Source organism: Podarcis filfolensis, assembly GCF_964270895.1.
Source record: "Podarcis filfolensis genome assembly, chromosome: 2".
In the NCBI taxonomy this organism is placed as follows: Eukaryota; Metazoa; Chordata; class Lepidosauria; order Squamata; family Lacertidae; genus Podarcis; species Podarcis filfolensis.
The window spans coordinates 86,353,807-86,378,539 of record NC_139605.1 but is presented as its reverse complement, the minus strand read 5'-3'; the positions used below and the strand labels follow the sequence as shown (position 1 = coordinate 86,378,539).

At 41.1% G+C, this 24,733-nt stretch overlaps 2 protein-coding genes across 21 annotated transcripts in view; one reads left to right on the top strand and one right to left on the bottom strand.

The window, feature by feature from the left end:
* Positions 1-16,117, top strand: part of MAP2K4 (mitogen-activated protein kinase kinase 4) — a 47,207-nt gene extending 31,090 nt beyond the window's left edge. For all 13 annotated transcript variants that reach the window (XM_083597744.1, XM_083597746.1, XM_083597743.1 and 10 more), the window contains 9 exons: positions 774-948; positions 4,607-4,726; positions 5,967-6,086; positions 6,676-6,727; positions 7,412-7,539; positions 9,086-9,163; positions 10,769-10,917; positions 12,823-12,868; positions 13,513-16,117. In XM_083597744.1, coding sequence (XP_083453870.1) covers positions 774-948; positions 4,607-4,726; positions 5,967-6,086; positions 6,676-6,727; positions 7,412-7,539; positions 9,086-9,163; positions 10,769-10,917; positions 12,823-12,868; positions 13,513-13,626 — 982 coding nt within the window. In that variant the 3' untranslated portion in view covers positions 13,627-16,117. The remainder of the gene's footprint in view (positions 1-773; positions 949-4,606; positions 4,727-5,966; positions 6,087-6,675; positions 6,728-7,411; positions 7,540-9,085; positions 9,164-10,768; positions 10,918-12,822; positions 12,869-13,512) is intronic.
* A 5,233-nt stretch (positions 16,118-21,350) lies between these two features.
* Positions 21,351-24,733, bottom strand: part of MYOCD (myocardin) — a 215,121-nt gene continuing 211,738 nt past the window's right edge. For all 8 annotated transcript variants that reach the window (XM_083597693.1, XM_083597698.1, XM_083597695.1 and 5 more), the window contains 3 exons: positions 24,474-24,587; positions 23,578-23,635; positions 21,351-22,358 (listed from right to left, as the gene is read on the bottom strand). In XM_083597693.1, the coding sequence (XP_083453819.1) occupies positions 21,790-22,358; positions 23,578-23,635; positions 24,474-24,587 (741 nt within the window). In that variant the 3' untranslated portion in view covers positions 21,351-21,789. The remainder of the gene's footprint in view (positions 22,359-23,577; positions 23,636-24,473; positions 24,588-24,733) is intronic.

Sequence of the window (24,733 nt, the reverse complement as noted above, 5' to 3'; positions counted from 1 at the left end):
ATTTGTCCTTGAGATGAGCACTGTTCATATTGGAAGACAAAAATAGAAAAACTGTATTTCTTCATGCAGAACCACTTGTCAGCAAGAAAAGAAACGTAACACAGCTGTGGAAGTCTGTTCGACCCGATGTAAAAAATATCCTTTATTACTGACACAAAATTCTGCACACTTCTTCTAGCCTTAAAATATGCACCAGCGGCTTTGTGGCTTTTTGACTAATCTTCTTTTACTTCAAAAATACACTGACAGAATATTGGCTCTGCATGTATTTTTGGAGTTAACATGATCCCTTCATTTTTTCTGTTTTCTATTAATATTTATAAACTCTTCTCAGAAACCCAACAGCCACAGGTATGGGTTTTCTTTATCAATGCAGGCAATAAAAGGGGAAAAACTTAACTCTAGAAGAATGTAGTTGCTTTATGTTACGTAGCATAGCTAATATTATCCTTCTGCATTTAATAGGAATATAATACAGTTTTATGCAGGAATTTATAAACAACCACAGAAATAGACATACAGTTATTGTAATATAAGAGACAGATGGTCTTGATTAATAGCTAAAAAAAAATCTAGTTGCTTTAGGTGAAACGGTTTACAGTATCCTGCCCTGTTACCTCCTTCTAGATTAGATCCTTCATGGAAAGTATATTATTGCATTAGCTTTATGTTCACTATTCTGTATAAATGCATTTAATCAGTGCTGTAAGAAAGAGAAAGTTTTCAATTGATATAAAATGTGGCAAAATTCCTTCCCAATCTTTTTTTGGCAGAGAGAGACTGAGAACACACAGCATTGAATCATCAGGAAAATTGAAGATTTCCCCTGAACAACATTGGGATTTTACTGCAGAGGACTTGAAAGATCTTGGAGAAATTGGACGAGGCGCTTATGGTTCTGTCAACAAAATGGTCCACAAACCAAGTGGGCAAATTATGGCTGTTAAAGTAGGTGATGCCCGTAATTACTCTTGTACTTTCCAACTGCAGGGGCAGCATATAGTGGATAATTTAATATCCATCCATCTTGCGCTCAGCAGTTGTTTGCTTTCCCTTGCTGTCTGTATATTTTGCCTTGTAGTTTAGTGTTATTAAATACTTAACTGGTTTGTAAAATTATGGGTTGTAAAATTTAAGGAGAACATCTAATATACGTAAGCTTCTTTTTAACACAAACACTGTATATATACTGAGACCCTTTATCTCTAGGTTCCTGGTTTTAAATCCAGCTTAGGTTTATTATTCTTAAATGCAGTTTTGCAGTGGACAGGTCAGGGTCCTTTGTGGAACAAGCTAGTTGCCTTGCTGCAGTAGTTTTCATTTTTCCTACTTATCTACTTGAACCAGTGTGCTTTCGAACTGCTAGGTTGGCAGGAACCTGGGACAAAGCAACGGGAGCTCACCCCATCATGTGGATTCGAACTGCTGACCTTCCAGTTGGCAAGCCCAAGAGGCACAGTGGTTTAGACCACAGCGCCACCTGCGTCCCACTCATTTCTTGTAATACTCTTTTAACAACACTGGGCTATAAAATAACTTGAAGTGAAGGCAGAATTGAGCCCTGTTCTCAGTCCAGTTATCAGCAAATATACTGGCATGTTTCATAATGTAGGCCACTAGTCATCAAGTATAATAGGAGTAGAAGAGGGCGTGACCAGTATGCTTTATGGAATATTAAATGTTCTTCGCCCTGCTTTTTCCAGCATCTGTACATAAGTGAATTCTGGCCTACAAGGAATCCATTGTGTCTTGTTCCCTTCTCCCCCTGAATTTGTAGGGTGGCACATGCCATATTCTTTTCTGTATAGCCATGCCTCTGCTGAGTCCTGTTGAGGGTCAATATTTGGGTTTTGCATAGCAACAAATTAAGGTTTGCTACCAAATAAATAGGTCAGTACCAACAAGGAGTTGCGTCCAGTGTGGACTGCTTCACACTTTGCTTGTTAGCCAGGTTTCACTTGTGTATGCTGCAGTAGAGCACACAAAGTATGAATGCAGAGGTGGACATTTGTAAACACAATGGACAGGCTACATGAGAGACACATCACATTGCATCTCCCTGATACATCTTTAGTGGGTCCTTGAGCATTTAAGGATTCACATAACTTTCACGTTGACCTCAGCAACTGTCATACATTTATCTGTATGATAGACACAATTGCCATATTCAAACTTTGCTATTATACATTCCCATGTATTCAGTAATAAATACTAAATCATCATAAATTATGGGAGGAATTTAGCATTGCACTATTATGATGATTCTCTTAGCCTACCTTACAGGACAATCTCCTCCCTGCCCCCAGGTACGCTTTTCTGGAGGTTCCCACAATCACTGGAACCAGTTTGATCTTCCCAAGATCACTCTACCTTGATTTGTGCTCAGCTTGTGTTTTCTGTGGAAAGTCTTGATAATAGGTGGCTGTTTTATGGTAAAATAATGCTGGAAAAAGATTCTATATAGATGGCCAGGAAAATAAAAGTAAAAGAAAAGAAAGAATTCTAAAATTCTATAGACAGAATTCTACAGAAAACAGGAAGGTGAGGCCATTGAAGAAAGAGAAACATGGTAAAGAAATATTGGAAAGGAATTCTGGAGAAGAAAATGGGAGCAAGGTCAGAAAACTCAGGAGATAAACTGCATTTTTGCAGGGATCTTGAAATCAAGGAGAGCACAATGGCAAGTGCTTTGCATATTTGGTCATGCGATTCCTTGGGAATACAAAGATTGGATAATGTATTGTACAGTGGTACCTCAGGTTACATACGCTTCAGGTTACATACGCTTCAGGTTACACACTCCACTAACCCAGAAATAGTGCTTCAGGTTAAGAACTTTGCTACAGGACAAGAACAGAAATCGGGCTTTGGCAGCGCGGCGGCAGCAGGAGGCCCCATTAGCTAAAGTGGTGCTTCACGGTAAGAACAGTTTCAGGTTAAGAACGACCTCCAGAATGAATTAAGTACTTAACCCGAGGTACCACTATATACAAAGGCTAGGAATAGTTCCAAGCCGAAGGGAATTGTGAAGGTTAGAGGGCATTGGCCTATATGTAGTTTAGGTATTGCCCAGAGAGTTAAGAAACACTGGAAAAAGGAAAAACAGATGGAATGTGTTATATTTGCAGTTGTGTTTTAGAGTTCCCATTTCATCTTCTGTGTAACAGGCAGTTCTTTACTTGGATCATTCTGTTCTGCCCATCACTTCCTAGGCAAACAGTTGAGCTGCTTACTATTTGTACTCTGGAATGTGTAATGGCTTTACAGCTGTAGAATAATTGTGCCCAGAAGAATTGTATAGTGTCTCCAGAACAAAGCAGAACCGTCCCATGCCTGCTATTATAACTTTCTCAAGTGGCTTTGATCAGCATTTGTTTGGTGGGGGAGGGTATGGTATTTTTGTTACTCTTAACAGTTAGCATATAGAGATCCATATTGTTATTCTATAACTGGGGGTATTTTTGTAAAGTGTCTTCTTGGGGCCATATTACGTGCTAATGTTCAAAGCATTTTTTATTGTGTGCTTAGAATTGGCCTTATCTTTTTTCTTTAGAAGAACAGGGGTGTGGGTGTTCATGCTGATTTTGGATTGGGGCTGGAAGAGAGGTTAGCTGTTTAGCCCTGCACTGCTTTCCCTGGAAAATCATCCTATACAGAAGCTTTTTTGCCCCAGAAGGTGATAGCAAATTGTGGGTAGTGCTGGAGGAGGTTGCCTAGAAAATAGCAATGGGTAAAGGATCAAAATCTGGATTAGGATTAGGATCCACTGCAGTTAACTTTTCTAAAAGGAGAGACATGACACAGTGCCTAAAAACACTTTTAATGTGCCATGCAGTTTGGCCCTTAGTCACAGATGGGCTACCAACGTGTCATATTCTTTATGGAGGGGGTGGGGGACCTTAGGCCAAGGGACCAAATATGGTCCTTAGTAATCTTTCTAGGCCATGCTTCCTCTCCAAGCCACACCTGTGGCCAGCCTTGTACTGCGGCCAACTCAAATGTTTTTGTTAGGCTAGAATGTGTCCCATGAATTGAGTCCTGAACTGAATAAAAAACTGCCTAATAAAAGGGAATACTCATCCTCAAATATGGATTGTTGCATGATAATGATAGCATAAGTCAGCCTTCCCCAACTTGCCGTCTTCCCATCATCCTAAACTACTGGACAAGGTGTGGTGGTTAGACTTCTAGACTAGTACCTTGGAGATCAGGTTTGAATCCTTACTCAGGCATGTAACTCTTTGGTTGTCCTTGAGCTAGTTGCTATTCTTCATCCTAACCTTCCTTACAGGTTAGAGGTTATTTATTTTTCTTAAAAATACACAATTACGTCCCCCTTCTAACCCACTTGAAATGTTTTAATAATTAAGTATTTAAAGTTCATTCACCTGAGCTGATTAGAATGGTTCAAATGACATGTCAAAGCCCATGGGTTGTGGTTGGTTGCTCCCAGTTTGGCTTGGAGAGTGGAAGGAGTGAAGTGGGCACTTTTGAGCAGCACATGATTCACATGGGTGAGCCCATAATAAGATATTAATGTGACATGCAAACACAGCTAGTTCTGTTTCCTTTAATTATGATATCTCTTCCTTTCTTATTCTTTCAGAGAATTCGTTCGACAGTGGATGAAAAGGAACAGAAACAGCTTTTAATGGATTTGGATGTAGTTATGCGAAGTAGTGATTGCCCATATATTGTTCAGTTTTATGGAGCACTCTTCAGAGAGGTGGGCACTCAAAATCTGCTTAGTTTGTAACAGATTTAGTTAATACGTTTTATGACGTTTTAATGGGTAATGAAGCACATTAACTGAAGGGCAGGCGGTAGACAATTTGTAAGGGTAAACTAGTTTGGTGGGGAAGATGCATGTAAAGAAAACCTTAGCACTGCTTTATCTCTAAAATGCCTATTTCATTTCAGTGCTTCTCATTATAATCATGTGTTATACACTTGTGTCTTTCAAGCTTTCTACCTTTTATTACATTTCACTTTTATCACATTCCTCCTCTTAAGGAGGTTGGGATGGTGTACATGGTTCTCTCCCATTTTTATCACAACAACCCTGCCAGGTAGGTTAAACTGAGATATAATAGCTGGCCCAAGATATTGAGAAGCCTGGTAAGCATCTGACTACTCCAGGGGTCACGAGGAATGCAATGCCATTGTATTTTGGGGTGGACAACTGCTGTTGTATTCGAATGTCACATGCCACCTAACTACCATATATACTCGTGTATAAGCCGACTTTTTCAGCACATTTTTAATGCCACCAAGCGCATTTCCAGCAGCCCCTCGTCGGAGCAAGCTGTTTGCTGCCGCCACTCGCGCCGCCGCTGCTCTGCCAAGCGTGGCTCCTGTGCCTGCCCTTGCGAGCGGCAGAGGCTGTTGTTGTCGGCAGAGGAGAAGGAAAGAGCAGCCCAAAAACAGCCCTTTTGGGCTGCTCGTTCTTCCTCCGACGCTGCCACCACCAACCTCTGCCTCTTGGCAGCACCCTAGGTAGGCAGAGAGACGGGAGGGGCTGGGGGGGGAAAGGTGCCCCCTCTGTGCACACGCTCTCCGGCCCACCAGGAGGTTTGTGGTGTGGTGAATTGGCTTATACTCGAGTCAAAAAGTTTCCCCAGTTTTTTGTGGTAAAATTAGGTGCCTCGGCTTATATTCGGGTCAGCTTATACTCGAGTATATACAGTAATTGATTAGACCAATTGTAATTTGACAAAAGAGGAAGCAGAATATTTTGTGAGGCAGACCAACTTGAAGTTTGTTCACAGAAATATATATGTTCTGCTTTGTCTCTCTTAGTAAGGCAAAGGTTTGCATCGGTGTTGGTTTGTATGTCCAAGGACCTTCTTTTTTATGCTTCCCTTTCCATCACAGCTTAGCAAGAGTTGCACGTTGACCACCCCATATGTGTATTTCAGATTAGCAATAATAAAACATGTCTTGCTTACTGCTTTTTTTATTTTTAGGGTGACTGTTGGATCTGTATGGAGCTCATGTCTACCTCGTTTGATAAATTTTACAAATATGTATATAGTGTATTAGATGACGTTATTCCAGAAGAAATTCTAGGCAAAATCACTTTAGCTGTAAGTATTCTTTATATTCTCACTGCTGCCTTTTTTGTGTGTGCACACTTCTGCTTTGATTTTCAAATCCAGGATCTAGGCGGGAGATGATCTGGCTTATTTAGGCTTGTTGCTGTGAACCATCCCTAATGGTTTACTGCTCAGTCTCTGCCAGGGCGGCTTCAGAATTTTTTTTTCTTGTGGTGGTGGAGGGGCACAGAAAGCACAAAATATACTTCTAGGTGGGTGGGTTGTGTCCCACATGCTAAGATCTCTGAAAGAAAAATAGCAGTATATGCCAATGACAGGAGTCCAGCAACGGGGAGGCAAGAGTGGGGGTGAGCTCCTTGGTTGGGGAGTGCACTGCCCCTAGCCCATGCCCCAGCACCACCCATGGTCCCTGCTAGCACAAGCGGGAAACAAACCACGGTCTTACACAACCATTTCTATCACATTTTGTTTGCATTAACTACACTGTAACATGGTATAGCTATTCGCGTCTGCATTTCTGCCTTATAAGCTGTCTGAGATGCATCTTTAAATTGTTTGGCTTTGAATTGTGTAATTTATTATATTTTTGTTCCCAGTAAAATTTCTCCTTCTCTCCTAGACTGTGAAAGCACTAAACCACTTAAAAGAAAACTTGAAAATCATTCACAGAGGTAGGCTTTTTTGGATTTGCCTTTCTTACTGTGTGGTATGTCTGTCACACGCCGTTCTTCCTGAGCATGCCTGTAGATTATGCAAAATAAATTTATGACCCGACTTTTGGGGGTATTCCACTTGATCATTTTATGTTTCACTATGTCCATGTGAGTTTTGGTTTTCTTGGGCTACCAGTTGGAGGCTGACATTAGGACAGAGCCAATTGACAACACTCGTTGGGTGTTTTTAAGTCACAAGTTTCTGTGTGGAGAATAGGGTCACAGTGCTATGGGAGGGGGTTTCTCCCATTTAAGTCTCACACACACCAAAGCTGCTGCCATTGGTTGCTTGGCTGGCTGAGGTGCCTAGTTTGTTACTCCCTAACAAGCCAGGATTTGTAAGTCAACAACAAACAATGGTTTAAGGCTGGCTAGTGATCCTGGTTTGTAAGGAAGCAACAAACCGAGATCCTGAGTTCGGCTATCATGGGAAGCAAGCTCGAATCCAGGTTCTTGATTTATTTCTCCTGTTAATTCCAGAGGGGGAGTGACTCTAGCTTCCTGGGACATGCAGTTGCGGTTGCTGTCTTTACTCGTTACTTTGTGTCTAACACTATGTAACTTTCAGCAGTTGGAAACTGAAGTGCTTTGGTTGCAGCTTATCTGCTTAAATATGTTTCTGTTTGCCCACATCTGTTGCAGATATTAAACCTTCCAATATTCTTCTGGACAGAAACGGAAATATTAAACTCTGTGATTTCGGCATTAGTGGACAACTTGTAGACTCCATTGCCAAAACCAGAGATGCTGGCTGCCGGCCCTACATGGCAGTAAGTGGGATTTGAAAACTTATATGTGATGGGGGTGAGGTGCAAATAGAAATGGAATCCTTTCTTTTACTCCCTTTGTTGTATAGGCAGAAGCTAAATATTTTGTACATGAATGGCTGAGGTTGAAATCATGCTTCAGCTTCACAAGCTAAAACTTAGATGAAGTTAGCTTGATGTGAGGCTTCTCCAGCTTAATCTTAGTACATTAGTACATTACATCACTGCACACCCAAGGTAGTGCTGAACAGCTTTTCTTGCAGTAATCAAATCTCTTTCATGCTTTAGTAACCTGGTCCCTCTACTGGCGAAGGTATTGGAAGCATCCATTTTCTATGTGTTTGCATTTAGATGGTCATTTGTAGGAGGAATCTATAATGAGCTAGTAAAACCCTGTGGCTCCTATCAGAGCTTTTCCTGGGAAGAAGAGGCTCGGGAATAGAGTGAGGACATTTTGGGCCATGATGGTTACCATACAAAGGTGCAGGGAAACGGGGAACATGCAGTTCAGTGAAATACCTTTTGAGGAAATTAAGTCTGAGAATTGCTTAGTAACATTCTGATGAGGATATTGGTGTCTTGTGGTAGCATGAATCAATAAAATACAGCTTTAGTTCCCAAATGTGGCAGAATAATTGACTAGTCTAAGAGGGATGCCCCCTATTGCCATTTAAATAACAGACAGATGGTTACACAAGATTTCCAAAAATACAGATTCTTTTGCCATTTGTGTTAGTTTTTTTAAGGAGAAGTGATGCCAGATTCAAAGCCACAGATAACAGGGAAACAAAGCATATTCTTTCAGAAATACTGGCACCAGCCAAGTGAGACCAATACACTTGAGTTGTGACATTAATAGCAGATGGTTTTGCCAAGCAGAACCAGACTGGACAAAAGTGCTGCAAAAGATTGAATGGTTCAGTACAATCATAACAATACAACATCATAAAATTCACAAATAAAATAAGAGGGTAATTTTATATAGAATAATATCTAGACTTTAGGAACCTGTAACATTGAAATACGTTTAATACTTCACCGTGATGAAACTTGTATATAATAATTGTCCAGGGCTTCTAAGCGGGAACCATGGGATCTAATTATCCCGAGAAGACTCATATTAAGGGCTTTCAGTTCAGACTCCAGATTCAGTACTTTGGAAAACAGTCCGCCTCAGTCAAAGATGCTTAAGGGGTTGCCTAATTTGGCTCAGTGTTTATCCAAGTCCAATTCCTTCCTACCCCTTCACTAGTGAGAAATCAAAAATTTCAGAAGGATAGCTGCAGTGATTTCCCCTCAAGGCCAGTCTTTGCAGTTTTGGGGTGGGTAAAAAAGGAATCACTTAAATATCCCCTAATGTTTGCTTCATTTGCATAATTCATACCATGTTGCAGGATTCTGATTTGCTTTAAATAGAGTACATGCAGCCTTGCATTAGGATTAGGATCATGGAAGGGACAGTTGGTGTTAAATGAATCCTTCTCCATAGCCCAATTCAGTAAATTCTTGTCTTTTTCTTATATAACTGATATTCTTCCTCTAATTTCAGCCAGAGAGGATAGACCCCAGTGCATCCAGGCAAGGATATGATGTCCGCTCTGATGTCTGGAGCTTAGGGATTACATTGGTAAGTGAGAAATGCTAAGGGCTTTGCATGCTGCTGGAGATAAAACCCTAAAGCAGCTTGTGAAGCAGCTTTAGGAGAAGTAAAAGCTAAACTGGCATTACTCTTGTGAACATGTACGCTGCGATAGGGCCTGCATTGCCTCCCTGAATAACAGACCTGTCTCAGCTTTCCTCTGCTATGCAGTTTGGCTTCCGTGGCTACTTTTTATCAGCAGTGACTTTACTCTGTTACTAGGGGGCAGCAATGCATGCTAAACCTCAAAAGATCCATGCTTTAAGCCAGGAAATCTGTTCCTTGATGCCCCTTTAGAGCCAATGTAAGCCCAGCCTTCCTAGGTTTGGACCACTGAAGAAAGCAAACTTAGTAGGAGTGGAGAAGAGTGTATTGAAGCAGAAAGGTAGAAACCAAGGGTTCGGTCTAATCAGAGACAGTTCCAGATTCGAAGGGGCTGGGCATAGTACCCTCTCTGGGCACATACACCCTTAGCATTAGCCTAGTAGCCACCTCCAAAGTGGAGCTGACTAGGGGTGGGGACAGGTGGCAATGGTATCAAAGGGGGAAACCAGGAACTCCAGCTACCACCTCCTTCATTTCCCTGGAATGCCTCTGGGCCCTGCCCTAGCATGTACAGTGGATGCTCAGGTTGCGAACGTGATCCATGCGGGAAGCACGTTCGCAACCCACAGCGCCGCATCTGCACACATGCAAGTTGCAATTCAGCGCTTCTGCACATGTGCAAAGCGATTTAGTGCTTCTGCGCATGCGCAAGCACTGAAACCCAGAAGTAATTTGTTCCGGTACTTCCGGTTTTGGTGCGGTGCATAACCCAAAGCTTCTGTAACCCGAGGTATGACTGTAGTATGTTTAGGAGGAATGGGTAGACATTGTTTCCTCTGCTTTTTTTATGGGAAGCTTGAGGTCCGTCAACCGAAGACAAATGCAAAATAGGGGCTTGGGTTAATGCAGAACACACACACACACACACACACACACACACACACACACACTATTATTTCATGTGTTTTAGAGGTCAAGTGCTTGCCTGCTGTTTTGTGAACATTTTAAATTTAATTGAAGCAGCTGGTAAGTTGCCCACTCTTGCTTCCCCAGCAATTGTCTGCACACCTCGTATGATTCTTCTTCTTTTTAACAAAAGAAATGGAAAGCATTGCAGCTCTTCTACAGCAGCAAGACAGAATTTCTCCCCCATCTGTGGAAAGCAGACTTGTGGGCTTTTCACAAATGGCAAAGTGTGAATACATCCAGTTGCAAAGACAAGGAAAAAAGAATGTTTGTGGGGAGCAGGGGGGATTAGGATGCAGAGGGTTGAGTTCTTTTAAGTTACTACTATGTCTAGGAATCTCTTTTGAGTACCGGAACTATTATTTCTCAGGCACAAGCCATCTCCTACTTTCCCCCAAGCTTTCTTGATTTCAGCGGGCTAATTTGGGGGGTTGCTATTGTTAAATCGTTAGGAGTTGGAAACCTTGCACAGAGCTTCTGCTGTTGGGGCTTGTTTGGAGAATCCTCGCTCCCACCCTCCTGGCCCCATGAGCTTCACAATGGCTAATCTATCCCATGCTGTTGCTTTTTCTTTCGGTGTAGTATGAACTGGCCACAGGACGGTTCCCCTATCCCAAATGGAATAGTGTTTTTGATCAGCTGACACAAGTAGTCAAAGGAGACCCACCGCAGCTGAGTAACTCAGAGGAACGGGAGTTCTCCCAAAGTTTTATCAACTTTGTCAACTTGTGGTGAGTATGCCTCGCTCTGGGGCTCTTCAGGGCATTAGTAAGTGGTTCTGGCTCAGGCTTCCAACTCTGTCCCTCAGCAACTTGCATGTGGCAGCAACATCCAAGAGCATTCCTGTTGCTGGTAATGGTGCATTTTTCCTCCACTGAGGATGAAAGTGGTTTGGGTGGAGAAAGCTGCAGTATGAAGAGCCACTTGCAAGCCTCAAATTAATGCCACATTTCCTGCATGTGTGATGGAAGTGGTGGCTTGGAGAGATTTAGACATGTCCTTCCCTGGTTGAGTTGCCACTCAACGTGAAGGCAACGCAGATCTTCCTTACTGACTTCTCACATTTGACAAATAGCACCGGGGTGGTGGGGAGGCCTTTCCTCAGGCTGTGTCTGTAGCAAGACCTTTTGTAGCCCCTAATTACATCTTGGAGATCCGTTTGTTGTTGCCTCCTCGATATATGATAGAGGGAACAGCGATTGCATCAAATAGAGTGCACACTGTAAATTGCAGAATATATCTTTGTAGTGCCTGCTCCTGGGAGTTTGCCTACCTGCAGGTTTGTAGCTGTGATATTTTAAATGAATGTTGATAAGTTGTGTTTGCCTCATTGCAGCACAATTATTACATTGTCCTGTGGATAAAACAAAGTGGATATGAGTCGGTTGCTCTCGTTACATTTAGCACACCAGAATGGGCTCAGGAAGCGTTATGTGAGCAACTTAACATCCTTTAGTATATATACAGGACAATGTAATAATTGTGCTGCAATGAGGCAAACATCAGTGGTGATTTGGAGCCATGCAAGACAATAGTTAAAGATACCTTTAAGATGAAACAATTGCCTTTGAGGCTGTAATCACACAAAAGAGAAAGCAGAGGTGTGGTATTTAAAGGAGAATGATCAATGTACGTTTTACAAACTGATTAAAGCAAGACAGTCGCTTCAAATTCACTACAGTGTTGATGTGCTGCCACCTGTTGGTTTGACATTTTTCTGCAGTGTTTTTAAAATGCAGTTAGTTAGCCTCTTGAGCTGATTTCTTAGAGGCAGATGGACAGGACAAGACTGTCTTTAATTCAGTGATGTGCTTTCCTCCTTAGAAAGGTGGGGAGCAGGTTTTGTGTTAAGTATACCAGGCCCTTGAAAAGCAACTGTGGCATTTTCCTCTCTGCTGAGCTCTCTATATTCATTATTGGCAGGTTATGGTAGTGCAAGAAGGATCTTTTTTAGACTCCCCCCCCCCCCCCCCGGCCTATGTTTGTTTATGAAGGGTTAATTTCATACTGCACAGGTCTTGAGAAAGAAGTAAAAGGAAACTTCCCTGATGCCAGGAAGTTGTTGAAAGGCTGTGTACTTCCTGCATTCAGAATTTTAAAACAATGGAGTGAGAGATGTACCGATAGGTTGCAGACTTCAGAGTGCTTCTGGTTATATTGCAGCATTTTCTTGGTTACCTGCAGACCAAGGACAGTCCTGGGATTCTCAATACATTCAATATACTCTGAGCTTAATAGGCAATACAGAATTGAAAATATGGTGTCCAGGGCTCCTGCATAGTTTGGTAGAAAGAGGAATTTCAATAGTGCATCTTGTCTTGCATGGCTCATCTGCTGAAATTCCCACTCCTATACAGCTTGCACAAGCCCTGTCCTCTTTTTTTAATTTATTTATTTAACTGGTTGCCCTGAGTGAAAGAGAAGGCAGGTCACTATCACTGTATGAGTTGGTTTTATAGCCACAGCCTTTGGGCAGAGAGGTGACTTAAATGACCATTAATGATCATCATCATACATATAGGTGTGATAGAATTGCAGACTCTGACAGTGTGCAGTGTCTTAACTGCCCAACACTTAATTTCATATGTTTTTCTGCTAATGTTCTGTCACCCTAATCCTCTTCCTGATCTTTTTAGCCTTACAAAGGACGAGTCCAAAAGGCCAAAGTATAAGGAGCTTCTGGTGAGTATGATGGGATATGTGAATGCATGAGACTAGAACTGGCTAAGACTTTAAGGACTTTAAAGACTTTAACTCTTTTGAAGCTTGGTATTATTATTATTATAATTATTAACTATACCCCACCCATTTGACTGGGTTGCCAACAGATATAATTAGGCATTCTGTAGCAGCACCATTGCTATTCCCACTTTGTGAGATATGAGCATTCTACCTGTTTAGTGAGGCCGGGCTTGCTATTTTGTCTTTTGCTGTGGTGAGCAATGAAGCAAGCCCACATTTAGTTTGTTCAGGGGTTGTGTTGTGTATCTAGAGAATTAAAGTTTTTTGGCAATTGCATGGCATATTTAATTGGTATAATTGAAATTTGATTTTGGGATTTGTCTGCTTCACCAGTTATCCATTTCCTCCCAAACGTAAGGCAAAGGAATGTACTATACCCCACCTACCTTCTCTGTGTGTATATGCCCATGTTGATGCTTGGACCCCTTCTACTGAATCTAGTGAGCTGGTACCTCAGCGCAGCAACTCATAACACCTGAAGTGTTAAGTTGCATGGAAGTACCTTTGGGAGCTCACACGTCTTCTGGAGGCACCTTCTGTGCTCCAAAAGTGAGACTATATTTTGTTCCCTTCTCTTCTACCAGAAACATCCCTTCATCCTAATGTATGAGGAGCGAACAGTGGACGTTGCGTGCTATGTTTGTAAAATCCTGGATCAAATGCCAACGACTCCGAGCTCTCCAATGTATGTCGATTGATACTGCTGCTACATCAAAACTCTAGTGCAAATGCTGAGAAAAAGCAAGATGTACAGAATCTTCACCCCGTATTGCAGTGTTTTAACGCTCGCCCAGACACCATGTGCAATAATGTTGGTGTTTTTCTTCCATTCTGTCTGTATATTATTGTCACTTATAAAGTGCATCCATGTAATAATACCTGATCACAGTGTTGGTGTCAGTCAAAGAGAGACCTTACTTTGCTCTTTTTGTGGACATGTTCATAAAACGTGGAAATAAGTAACATTTTATTTGTTGACCATGATTGGATAGCACCTAAAGTTAATTTCTAGACTCAGAGACTTCTCAGCAGCTACTGGAATGATTTTATTCTCTCAGACTCTTCCAATTGTTACAGATAATATAAAAGAAAGGAAGTTAGGCATTGGCCTATCTGATTCTGAACATAAACTGCTTGGGGAGAAAGAAACTTTTATGCAGCCAAATGAGCTACTTTTACCTTCTGAAGTCAACAAAGGCAAAGAGGGGATAATATATAAATATATATATATATATATTTCTTCACAAAGTGCAATAGATTAATTGATTTGAAATTCTGTTGCTTTTCAGTCACAGTATATGTTTTGAAGACAATTGTGGCTCAGCAGAACTTCATATTTCGGAGGGAGAAAGAAGTGATCATGTAAAATGGACTATGTCTTTACCAAAAAATAAAAATAAAAATGCATTGCATTGCATTGAAAGGAGCTAACAATTAAACTCATGAGAGTATGAGTTTGAACTCATGGAGAATAATGTATTGTTTCATTTTCCAAGCAAGCCACTTCTTCAGTAGAACTAGGTGTCCTGTAAATTGTTACCTGGTGAGATAAGACTTTTACCTGAGGAATTATTAAACTACTCAGTTGAATTTAACTGGCTTGTGACCCCTGATTTCCAACTCATGGCTAAACTTTCACCATTGAAAGGGTACGGGACAGTTCGCAGTTGTGAAGAGCTATTTTACATTGTTAATAATTATTTGTAATTTATCTCCATCAAAATTCTCATGTTTTCCAGTTGCATAGAAACTTCCCACAGAGCTCCAGGTATGACTTGGATTTCTGATATTAACCGTCAGATCAAATAAGCTCCCCACATCCCCATCAGTTGGATAGTTGGGCTTCCAAAATCATTACAAAGAGGATGCTAAATATGTTTGCTTTCATTTTGTGGATGAATTTGTTTATTAGAAGAATTTCCTAACACAACGGTAACTAAGAGAACTGGAATGTTAAGTTCTTAAAAGCATGTGACAGAAAAAAGGAAACCCAGAGGTTATATTGCCAGACGGAGGGTGGGGTGGGGGAGCCCTTTAAACAATTATATTGTCATCTCAACTGCATCCAGTGTGATCTTGTCTTCTAAGTCACAAGGGGGAGGAAGTGGTGTTTTTTAAAATCCAAAGTTATTTGTAATCTCAGTAACAGTCACTATTTAACATGTAATACTAGAATTGTAAGGGAATTAAGCTTTACCATTGAGTGGGTCAGCGATAACAAGACCCTGTTACTATAACCAGTTAACTTAATTTTCTCTAGTATACCAGCTGATTAATAGGATTTGGGGGCAAAAACTTGGTCAACACCATAAGAGATAATGTATTGAAATGGGAACCAGTTGGGACCAGGGCCATTCCAAGACATTTTGCTGCCTGAGGTAAATGACAAGTGCAGAAGCTGACCAAACTGCCAGGTAAGCACCCACCACCTGAGCGGCTGTTTCACTTGCCCAATGGTAGGCAAAGTCCCTGGTTGGGACTGTTCTAATGTAGTAATTATTCATTGTAATCCACTCAGGTGGAAGATTTTCGACCTCATCCAGATGTTCCCAACCTCTATATGCCTATCTCCTGGCTTTTCCTCTTTGTGCCTGCCGGAAATTGAATAGTAATTAGAGCCCCTTTCATCTTGCATTCTATTCTCACGTATGTTAGCAGCGCATTTCCATTTGGTCAACCGCAAATGGAGGTAGCTCCTATTCAGGCTCAGTGGATGTCTGAGAGGAACTGACTGTTCTAGCATATTAATCATAGATTGATATATTAAGGGTGCAGCATTTATATTACAGTATATGTTTATAAAGATGTATAGTGTTCAGAAGCTGTGAAAATAGTGTAAGAACTGTACATTGTGAGCTCTGGTTTAATTTTTTTCTTGTACCATAGAAAAAAATGTAAAGTTTATTGAGAAGCTGATGTGCAGGGGATATTGCCTTATTGTCTGTAAGTAAAATGGAGTTTGACAACATGATAGCTTCTAAGAGCTTCCAACTATTTTATCCTCTCCTGGTTTGACTTCCTCTTCTATTTAAAATACTCTACATGGAATCAAAGTGTTAATGTAATAGGTCCCCCCCACCCCCGCCTGCAGGTCAGTTGTAATATATCAAGGATCTGAATATGATCTTGCTATAAGGTCAGACATGATGATGGGGAAATCAATAAATGAAAAATGAAATTTAAAAATGCCATCTTTCTTTGGCCAAGTTTTCCTATTTATTGATGTTTGCAAGAAGGACCAAAAGGGATGGTGGGACTTTGAAGGGGTGCCCCTGAAATACAAGAGGCTCAGCTGATCCTGGCCATTGTTTGACCTTTAAACAATTTTTTTACTCCCCTGAACCAATTACTTTGTTTGCTGTCTATGCATTTTACACAGTGGTACCCCCATGCTGACTGCAAGCTTTTTAATCTAGCAGAGCTTCCATCAGTAGAATGGGGAGGGGTGTGCTTTTTGTTATTCCCCCCAGTCTCCAACGCCATCTCACGCACTGTTCTGAAGGGTTCCCCCAACCCTATGGAGTATGTTTTGGGGGACTTCAGGTTGGAAGGAGGAATTGCCAAAAATTGCCTCTCACCCCATTCTGCCACTGGAAGCCTTTGCTGGATCAAAGTGCTTTCTATCAGCGTAAGGGAGAAATCATTGGATAATATTTTTCATCTTTAGCTACTACTGTATTTGAGGCCTGACATTACCACATGAATGACCCAGTTACTTGGGTCATGCATGGCGTATAACACTTGTGCATCCTAGATTTGAATTTGCCTTTTGGGCAACAGCATCACGTTGCTGATTTATGTTATATTTGTAATTTAACACAAAAGATCTTTCTCATCAGTAGCCCTGTCCAACAAGGTAGCTGCCATTTGGGACTTTCGTTTCTTGTTCCATCTGTTTTGTATTTTTATGTTACTGGTTTCAATAAATTCATTGAAATCATTTTGAACTAAATTCTCATACGTTCTCCAGACCATTACCAGCCTCTTCCATTTCTATCATTTGGGGTGGGTGGGGGGAGGCATTTTTTTTAAGGTTTTATTTTGTAGACCAGAGGGGGAGATTGCATTTTTTACTTCTCCTTTAGCAGTTAAATGACAAGAAGCTGTGATTTGACCTGTCTTTGAAGTTCACTGAACAAATTACTGACTTTCTGTCTAACTTTCTGCACATAGTGGCTTGCAAAGGTGAAATGAGGGATAAACTAGTCCAGGCTGGCCAGGCTTTATGGATAGAGCACTGAAGAAATCTTGGAATATCTACTATTGTTAAAGCTTGCACATGACAAAATAACTGCAAAACAAGCACTCAGTGTGACATCACAGGGAGTCTTTTAATTAAGTACGGCAGTGCTGATCACAGAGGTAAGGCATTGTGTTTATTTACAGTGTGGTTTTTTAATATATATATATAGTTGACAGCATCCCTTTAAATAAGGATAAAAAGCCCTGTACCGCATGGCAGTGTAGCACCTAAAACTAGTCTGTATTCAAGTGCTATTAAAAAGCCTCAATGGAATGACTTCTAACTTTTTGCATATTAAAATTAAGTAAAAGAAAACAAGCATGTGAAGGATTGTTCTATCCTACCAGTGCACTGTGTGAACATTTGTACAATAGAAAATTCATGCTTTAAATAGTGACTTTATAAAAAAAACTTAACATTTTTTTATACAACATGCAGCAATATTAAAACCAGTTGTTCGTTCTTCCCCTACTTGACCTCAGAAGTTTAGTCACCCTAGTGAGGCTGGAGTTCTACACATATTGAGGTCTGCAGAGACAGCTCTCCCGGTCCAGGCTGTTCTTCAGCCAAGAAGACACACGAGGGCACGTGGTCCTTTTTGTACTGTCTTGATTTCCAACAACTCCTTCCAGTAACACAATATTAAATACACTCATTTGGTAAATAGTTTTGTAGTTAGCTTTGGTTTGCAATACTTTTACACAGTTTCAGGAAATGGCCAGATCCGTCCAAAGCAGCCACAAACTGTTTCTTACACATGCCCTTCCATACTGTGCGACCTTTCTGAATTGCAGTGCACAGAGGTTTACAGAAGAAATAAAAACACTGATGAATTGGCCAATACTGCAAAGTACCCGGCTAGCCAAGAAGAACAAGCTCCTCCTCTTTGGATGTGGATTCATAGCCGTTCTCTGGAAGACCTTGCATGGGATTTTCACTCTGCTCCCTGCACTACAGGTGAGGCTGGGCAGGAAATCCAGAAAAAAGCAATGGCTAAGGCACGAAGATATTGTGGACTTGAGCATCCTGTGCAGTTAGTTCTGTGTCACAATACTGTAAATGGGAGCTTCTTTTCACAAGCCTTAGGCAATTAAAAGGTTGAATATGACATCAGTGAGATTGCTGCTTGTGTAGCGTAGATCACAGATAGGTGTGTTGAAGGAAAGGATGTCTTGAAAGAGGTGCAGCACCATGTGAAGGAGACAGTAGAGGTTTATTTTGTAAGGAGATTCTTCACACTGGTATTGTGTGCATTGCAAGGTATCTGTTTGGTTCAGTTGAGTGCTATTGTCTTTCTGTTCTGAGGTGCCATTCTGCTGTAGTAGAATGTGCTTTGTGATGCTGCATGCTTCCATGCTAGGTGTTTATGGCTGAATGCTTCACGCTTTCTGTCGGACATCAGCATGATGTCATCAAATTATTATCCTGTTTTTCCTTCTGTCTCTTCATACCATTTTTAAAAGAGAACAACAGTACGATCCCCATAGCTGTAGATCACTATAGTACTATTCTGTCCTTTTTGTGTGGATTTTATGTACACTCTGACATACTGGGCAGGTGAACCTGTTGGTAGTCATCTACTTCAGCACACCATCCTTATTAGTTTTTCCATTTACACAATTTTGTAAGTATGACTTCAAAGCATCTTTTTATTTGTGCTAGAACATTTTTGCCTATTAGAATTGAAATAATCACACAATTGTACTTACATGAAAAACAATTTAACTCAAATTTTAAGAATTGAAATTGCTTTAAAAATTGTTGTTTTCTTACCATTATCTTAATTTAAAAAGTGCTGTCTTTTTTAAGAAGCCATAAAAGTAAACCATATAATAGAACTTTAAAAAGTGGTTTGTTGTAAATTAAAGAATTAATTTGGCTCGTTCAGAATGGTCCCTTTCCCACTTTCATGCCTATGTCATGTCTAGTGGTGTGGATTACACATAAAACAAGTACTATATCCTCAACTCTGAGTGTGGAAAGTTTTTCTGTGTGGAGAAGACTTTCTGGAGAGTAATGATTGTGCACAACTAAGAGTTGCCAATTTGGAAGTACCTATATAAGTACCTGCCCTCCCCTTTCAACATATGTCTCACCACCTGCTTAAGCTGTATTAATTTACAGCACCGGTATAGTTCAAGCAAAGTTTCACTCAAGGGCCATAAACATCATAGCAGACTATTATTTTAAAGGCTTATTCACCTGCTTAACTAGTATTTTGAAGCATGATGCACCTTTGACAACAGCTGCCATTTTCAGATTTGGTTGCAACAGGAAGCAGAAGTTATTTTGTTTTTTAAAAATAATAATAAATCCTGACATATAGGGACCGGTTTAGTTAAAATACGCTTTCCATCACTGTAGATACAGTAGTGTAATTTGTTTTAAACTACCACCTAGCTTTGAGCCAAGTAGGATACATTTTAAGTGCCGTTTAGACTTTTGCTTCTACATTTCTTTTGTCACATAACTAGACTCAAGATTTAGCCCCCAGTCAACTATCTGCTTCCTAGGCCCAACCACTCAGCATTTGGTCTACTGGCAAAAGTAAAACTGAGGGGAATGTAAAGGGTTTTGAACTTGCTAGAATGAAAGATAAGAAGGTATGTGCAAGAAAACAAACAGTAAGCTCACTGGGCATTAAGGAAATTACTAATAATAATTTACAGTCATACCTCGGGTTGAGCGCATTCGAGTTGCACTCCGCGGCAACCCGGAAGTAACGGAGTGCGTTACTTCCAGGTTTTGCCACTTGCGCAGACACTCAAAATGACATCATGCGCAGAAGCGGCAAAAAGCGACGTGCATGCGCAGACGTGCCGTCACTAGTTACGTTTGCTTCTAGATGCAAACGGGGCTGCGGAACGGATCCTGTTCGTATCTAGAGGTACCACTGTATAGGTAAATTATAACATTCAGTTGTTACTGTGGACATTCAGCAGTGTAGTGAGGATCTGTTGCTCAAGTGGATCTGAGTATAGTTTGGAATTGTGGCTGAGGGCTGGGCCCTCACTTTGTGGTATAAAGAGAGAACTATGGTTAAAACGAATAAAGGGTAGATATCTCACAACATAGTGCTTTGCTCATAACCCAGACTTTGTTTTTTATATGTAGCTGTGGAGTCATCACCTGGGTGAAGCCTACCCACATGTGAACAAAGGAACCCTACCAGGCTGGCAGCATTTGCATCTTCTTTTAATGAGGCGACATATTTGAGTGATACATTGCAATATTCTTGTCTGCCCTCAAGAAAGCGATGGTTAGGAACATAATGAGTATCTGGTGCTTGCTATGAAGCCCATGGGCTGGGAAATGGTTGCTGTGTAGCTGGGCCTGCTATGGTCCTGCCTTGTACCAGCTAGCCTGACCTTGCCCTAGATGAAAACCTGGCAGCCTCCTTTTTGGGGTCTGCCCTGTGCAATATCTTAATTTAAAGACAGACAAAGGCCATAGGTTCAGGCTACAAGGGGTAAGTTGCCCAGTTTCTTCCACCGTCGTAGACTTAGTCGTAGATTTGCAACCTTCACTTGTTATGCTGATTAAACTGTCACTTTTTCAGATCGGCTCTGGGCAACATTTTATTCAATATTATCAGTTTATTCAAGACTGCCTGTTTATTAAACTGAATAAATTATTTGGTATATGCAAAGAGATTTGAGGAGGAATGCGAGTCCTTCAAAATGTTTTTAGAATTTGAAACAGAATTTAAATTGGTAATCCTTTCCATTTTTATAAGTTACGATTACTTTATTGCTTGTTGTAAATTTATTCACGACGATCTGATACACTCACAGATATTTATATCATATATAAGAATATGGTTGGTTTTAATAGTTTTATCTATATCAAATTATAGATATGTTTATATTTTTAATTTAATTAATAAATGAGCAAAGTACTTATGAAGGGAGGAATGTACCCTGAAACAGAAAATTGATAGAAGTCACCCCAAACTTCTAGTCAATTAAAAATCCTTCATTTATGTACTTGCTTTTTATATTACTCTGCGTTCTTTCCAAGCTGAGTGCCCACCACATAAACAAGTCAGATTGCTTTACTTCTATTTCAAGTGACTTTAAAATTGGTAAGACAGGGCAGAGAGAGAGAAGTGTTTAGTGAAAGGATGGCTTGGAGGTTACTGGTATGACAATGGCTTCTTCGTGAGCTGACTTTTAAAAAAAGTCTTCATGTATATAATCAGGAGGAAAGGCAGTGGCTGCCATGCAGTGTGTTGGAAGCTGTAAGTGAACCAGATTTTTTTCCACAGTAGGTAATAAGAGACAATATAACAGAACCTGATCCGGATGATAGATATGTTAGGGATGAAATGGATGTGCATACCAAACAGAATTCTGCTGCAGAGTGAGTCTTTCTTGGAAGCTACTAAAGTTAGCTGTGCTTGCTGAGGAGGAGACTCCTGCGCCAGAGATTTGCTTTGTGGTGTGTGGGAGATTATCTGGCAATTTCATTTATAATAGGGGAGGGGAATGTCCTGGGAAAACTGACTCCAGTTTCTTCTCCCTGGCTGTCACCAGAGCTCTCTGATAAAGTATCTGAGTCTCTTTAATGGAAATCTGTTTGTGTTTAACTGCATCCCCACACATAAGGCTTATTCTGTTCACCACTGTTGTAAATGCAGGTCCATGGTACTGTTCAAGTTGAGATCACTAACATCTAAGAAATCAATGTTGAAGATGCTGGGCCCAGTGGTGGTGAGGGAACCGAAACCGTTGGCTGAGCTAGGCGGAGTGAGGTCCAGCCATTCCATTGTTTCCCAAGGAGACTCTGTGAAGCTCATGTGCAAACCAGTTCCTTCTCCAGAAGAGGGAGACAGCTGGGTCTCCATGGGCGACAGGGGAGTGGGCAGGATCTCGTGGGGTGTGAGCAGTTCATCGGTAGCTTTGTTGGAAAATCCTTCCATCACCCCTTCAAAGTGTGGTTCTTCACCCACTTTCAGTAGGGTGATTTCACTCGACCGCCCCAGAGGGCTGTGGGAATTTAACAAGATTTCCAGATGACTGTCGTTGCTGCTAGGGCAGTGTTCAAAGGACAGCTGACCTGAGGGGCCTTGCTCAAATGAAGCAGATGTCTTCAGTAGCGAGGAAGTGCCGGAGGTCCCCGAAGACACTGTTATCTGAGGCACCTTCTGAAGGCAAGGGCGGTCCTCTTTGGCATTTGCAGGCATTTCTGTTTGCAAACAAAAAAGGCTCATCAAGAGCAGATCTACAACTTGACTACGCCGTGCACCCCAAGCCACCCTACAACTTTAAATGTTATAAAACATCTTGCACATCAATGATTACTGCCTGTCAAGACAGCAGACTCCTTTGTCTACAGTATGAGATACCCAATGGAGCACATCGTAATTCGCTGTTGCTGTCAAAGAAGTGTTTCCTACTTTTCTTTTGGTTGGATATAGCTTTATGTGATGTTATGCTAGATCAACCTGGCACATCAGGAATCTACTTGGTGGTTCTGTGAGCCTGTAAGGTGTAACTAGGAATGCCTGGGTGAGAAGAACAGAAAGATCACAGAAGAGCCAGCAGCAGATTGTGGTCAGGGAACACAGTAGGTGCTCCATCCAAGGACTGCAGGAAGGAAATCAGGAGAAGAAATTATCACTAAGTATATGTGTGTTAGCAAGGACTTGTTAAGAGGGAAAAAGATGAGTGGATGAGTATGGGACGTCCTACAGCAACTGGAATCTTAATACTTCACCAAACCATTATTAGGCATTACAAGTATAAAACATTGATATATAAAATTTAAAATATATACAAATAAATAGCCATGTAAACTATATAAAAATGGGATTTCTTCCCACTAAATAGTGCCATTCACCACTCTAAGAGATACTGTTGACCAAAACTCAGCCACCCTTGCAGTTACTTCCAGGTTAATGTCAGACAGATTGATTCCTGTATGCTTATCAGATTCTGATTGTTAAGACCACACAAATCTATTTAAGCGCAAAGTTTTTCACATCTGTTTTTAGTACAAGGGTGGCTAAACTATGGCCCTCCAGATGTTGGGCTTCATCTCCCATCATCTCTGACTGAGGCTGATGTGAGTTGGAGTCCAGTGACAGCTGGAAGGCCACATCTGGTTACTTAAAATAAGCCCATCAAGAAAATGTGCTTTGGGAGCAGCACTTTCTTTCATGGGCTATGACCATGGCTACATTTAGCAGTAGGCATTGGGCTCAAATTATGGCTTACTATGATTAGGGGAAATTCTCTGAAATTGCCATTTTGGGTACCACCCTCCAGGCAATGAAGAGCATTGGGGCTAGGGGTTAGTTAGTGCAGACACAGCAATCACAGTGCACCCTCTTTGGGCAGCCAGAGACTTCGCTCATACTTTCTTTGAGCAGAACCAACAGTCTTGCCTTATGGACATCACCTACCTCCAGTTTCAATAAGCACATCCAACAGTTCATCCATTTGCTGGCTTCGGGTCATCTGCTGCAGCAAGAACAAAAGCAAGGGATGTTAGGAAGTTGGTACTGGAGCCACACACTACTATACTATAAAAATCAGCTTTGATGGATATTGAGAGATGCTTTCAAAAGAAAGCTGAAGCCTCAGACATATTAGGATGATGAAGCTCCTTGACAGGCATGTTAAATAAACAATGATTCCTTAGTAACTAGTTGAAGCAGGTCTCCTACAATACTCGAGCAGTTTTTTGTGCATATAGTAGGCTGTTATGTATTACAATTAATACCGTTATAGTTCATAAAAGCCTCAGAGAAGCAAGATCAATAGCCCTCCCAAAGTGGAATGAAAACTCCCTCCTTCACTAAGTAACTAATGTTACTTAGAATAAAATCCCACCACATTCATTGGTACTTACTTCCTAGTAAGTATGCTTACGTTGGCTCCTGTTAACCCACACAAACTTTGTGTGACCCACTGCAATTACCTCTTTAGGGGTCATCCTGCAGTGCTCTTGTGTGTACTTTTTTGAACCAAGTGTTCAGCTGTAGCTTTCAAACTTAGTTCATTCAGAGATCATTCTGTTTCTTCTAAAAATTCAGATGGCCCTTCCAACAGAAGTCACCTGAATCACTTCAGCTGCTTATTCAATGTCTGAACAAATAAGAGGTTGAATGAATTTGCATTTGCTTTTAATCCAATTGACTGTATATAACTCTTTCTACAACAATAAATTCAGTTTTCAAGTCTGTCGGTAATCATCTGCTTTCACTCATAGGTCACACAACACTCTCAAATCTGCAATTGGCTTTGATGTACATAACAATCAAAGCAAGCGATCTGCAGCCAAGCACCAGACTGTTACCTGTTTCACAGCATCAGCGTAGGGTGGTGGCTGCTTTCCATCTGGGAGGGCAGCATTTGACTTGCAAAAGCCAGGAGACAGAATGGAATACTTCTGACTACCTTGTACTGGCACCTGTATGGAATCAAAATCAATCACAGGGATCAAGCCAAACTTGGACCAAGACTGCTATTCAGCAGTTGCCTCCATAAATTTACCTATTGCACATGGGAACAAATCAACAGTCAATGAGGCGATCGCATTGCAAATCCAGTGGAAGC